The following is a 3,365-nucleotide window of genomic DNA, read 5'->3' as shown; positions in this document are numbered from 1 at the left end:
TTTTTTTTTTTTTTTTTTTTTTTTATTTTGTTTGAAATTCAAAGTGATTTCATCGAACAAAATGGTAACATTTTTTTATGAAAGATAATAGATAAGTATTTCGATTAAAGAATGTAAAAAGAATGTAGAAGAAATATTGCGTTAAGAATAGACCAAAAAACTTTTAGACGAAAGCAGTACATAGTTTGTATTTGATCGTCTTTAGCGCATAATTGATTGTAAACAGATTACGAATTTAATCGATATACTGAGGATAAGGATAAGATATTTGTATATTGTTTAAAACGTATAGAGTTTAACTCTTGTGATTAAAGAGGAAGTATGAAGAAAAAAAAAGGGAATGGTATTTCATGTACCTCATATTGTGCGTTATATGATTTCGTAAGATAATTAGAAATTCGTAAAAATATTAGATTGGCAGGAAAGCAATGGTCGAGAAATTTTTAAATCGAAACGAAAAAAAAAAAATGGAGAATATCCTAGTCGTGATAAAAAAAGATTGATCGTGTGTAAATTATAAAATCGATCAATAGTAAGAAAAAATTAGGATATAACAGAAATGAATAAGCCGCCATTATCCCCACTCCCCTTAATAATGAATATTGCATTAAGAAATAAAAGCTTAAATTTTGTTCTATAATTATTTACCTATATGACGATTGTAACACTGACACAGGTTGTACATCTTGCGGCTGACCTCAAGTATTCTTTAAATTCACGCATAATTATCGACATAATTATAGATACCTATTATGAATATAGCAAGTAGTAAGTAATATCAATAAAATAATGGAATAAATGTCTATCCTACTAAATTCTTGTTGAAATTATTTTTTATGTTATAAATACCTTCCGCTTTTATTAGGTAAAATTATTATTATTACCAAGAAGATGTCATCGCTCAAATATACTCGATTCAAGATTCAAGAATATTTGTCATTTCGTTATGTCTTATATTTATGGGTAAGTTATTTGTTATACATTTAATTATATTTTTATTTATGATATAAAATATAGTTGAAGAATATCATATATTAATTTACAATCATTTTTAAGAAAATAAATATTTATTTACAATATTGTAATGAATGCACATAATTAAAATAAAATACGAAAAAAGATATGTAAAATATATAATGAAAAAATAATAGTAAAATTTATCTACGATTAAAATTTTATTATGCTGTCAATTAATTTTTATCATTTTTTCATCTTAAAGGTTAAATATGATGTCTAGATGATGCAATAAAAAAGTTTTTTTAGATTACCAATTAATTATGTATTCCTTTCTGGAACTCATATAAATATTAGATCATTGTTGGTGGTTTTTTAAAACATATTAAAAATATTATTTATACATACATATATCACGAATCAATGACCTGCAACGCTTCAACGGTAAATCTGACGTTCATTAATATCATAAACAAGAATATTTAACATAATTTTAATTTTTTAATATTTGTAATTTTTTCAAATATATAATCTATATATTATAAAATAAATATCATTGAGGTAAAAACACTTAAATGTCTCATAAAAAATTCATTTTTTAATTTATTTTATTGCTAAATTTAAATAATTTAGATTTAATTTAGAGATTGAAGAGAATAATTATTTTATATTTAACATTTGCTTAAATATAGTAAATATAATTATAATTTTTTCATGATTATAATAGATTTATCTCATAAAAATGAAGAATATAGTTCAATATAGCGCATAGCTCTAACGTGTAGATCGATAGGTTGTCGTTCCACATTCTTCTTTGTACTTACCATGGATGCTCAATGAGTTGATGACCTTGACCAACTATTACGAAGACGTACATTTCCGGAAATGTCCTGATCTCACTTCAAATCTTTCTCCGACGTGATACATTGTACACAATCTTTTTCACAAAGTGAAAATATTGGTGAAAATATTCCCAATTAAAAGAAAAATAAAATAAAATTTTATTGTGAAATTAATAAATAAAAAATTTATAAAATATAAATATATTGATAAATAGCAGAAAAAATTATAATACTAAAAAGATATGAAAATTGAAATGTAAATATAAAATTGTTTAAAAATATTTAAAAATATTTAATTTTAAAAAAATCCGTTTAAAGATTACAACTAATCTAAAAATAATAATTATTATAAGGGAATAGATGATTCGTTGATCTAAATAAAAGGATATGCTATATTGTTTGTCTTCGTCTCATATAATCACTTCCCGCTATCTTTCTTTGGTATGGAATTCGTTCTGAATGCGCATGTGCAACAGATTAATGCGGCGCGCCAAATATTGATATTCATATTGTTATATCTTTAAAATTTTATTTTTATTTTATATAATTTATGATGAGCAAAAACTGAATCTCTTTATTAGTAACTTAAAACTAATATAAAATATGGTAATTCATTTATATTTAATATACAATATAATAAAAATTCAATCAATAAAATTGCATATATTTTAATTGAAAAAAATTTAAACTTTATACTTAATAGGGTTGGATTTTCTAAACTTATATTCTATAGATTAAAACAATTTAATTTTATATTTTTAAATTCTTTTAATGTATATATTCAACAAGTATACAAAAAATAAAAAGATTTCGAGCATATATTGAAGCATAATGTGTCATGGGACAGTTCATGGATGCCTCTTTGGTGATGAGTATAGAACCGAAGGCAGGTGGCTCTTTATACTATAGCATGAGTTCAATGTGTTCAGTTTTGCTATGACCGTCGTCTGGTCACGAGACATCTCAGAGGTAGAACTCCTATTTTAAGTTCAACGCATTTGGTTTCTGTGTCAAAGAAGAAAGGATACTACAATGAAATTCCGAACATTTGTTGTGAGTTGACAAAATATCTTTTTTTTTTATTTCTAAATATTTTATGAATCTTATTTATTATATATTATTATTTATACTTACTATATTTTTATCCACTAACAATTACAAAATTTTTATTTTTATATATATATTTTTTAAATATTTTTTTATCATTCAACAGAAAGTTGTTTTTATGCAATATTTTTTTTTAAATTATTTGTTTTCAATTTCAATAGACATTGTTGATTAAACATAATTTTTATCAAAACAAATATGTCGAACATGTCTGATTGATATGTATTACAAATCAAAATTAGAAAAAAAATTGTATAAATTTAATGTAAGTTGATGTTTATTATAGAAAGGTCCCGTATTCAGTAATCACAGGGAACCGGTATAAAGTAATACCGTTACACAAATGCGTAATAAACATCATGCGGGAAAAATATACTTTTTCGTCTTTTTTAATATCTTTCATATAGCATGTAAAAAAAATTAGTTGAATTTTATTATGATCATTAATCAAACTGATGTATA

At 23.2% G+C, this 3,365-nt stretch overlaps 1 protein-coding gene across 2 annotated transcripts in view; it reads left to right on the top strand.

Annotated features, from left to right (window-relative positions):
* The first annotated feature begins 869 nt into the window (after positions 1-869).
* The window catches only part of LOC102670581, a 5,816-nt gene continuing 3,320 nt past the window's right edge, over positions 870-3,365 (top strand). Inside the window, exon 1 of one of the 2 annotated variants that reach the window (XM_031512325.1) lies at positions 870-963. In XM_031512325.1, the coding sequence (XP_031368185.1) occupies positions 892-963 (72 nt within the window). In that variant the 5' untranslated portion in view covers positions 870-891. Of the gene's footprint in view, positions 964-2,608; positions 2,850-3,365 lie in introns of those variants that run through there. The other variant, XM_006619526.2, reaches the window with a different exon arrangement.

The sequence above is a fragment of the Apis dorsata genome, unplaced genomic scaffold, assembly GCF_000469605.1.
Source record: "Apis dorsata unplaced genomic scaffold, Apis dorsata 1.3 scaffold_416, whole genome shotgun sequence".
In the NCBI taxonomy this organism is placed as follows: Eukaryota; Metazoa; Arthropoda; class Insecta; order Hymenoptera; family Apidae; genus Apis; species Apis dorsata.
This window is presented reverse-complemented; position numbering and strand designations above follow the sequence as displayed.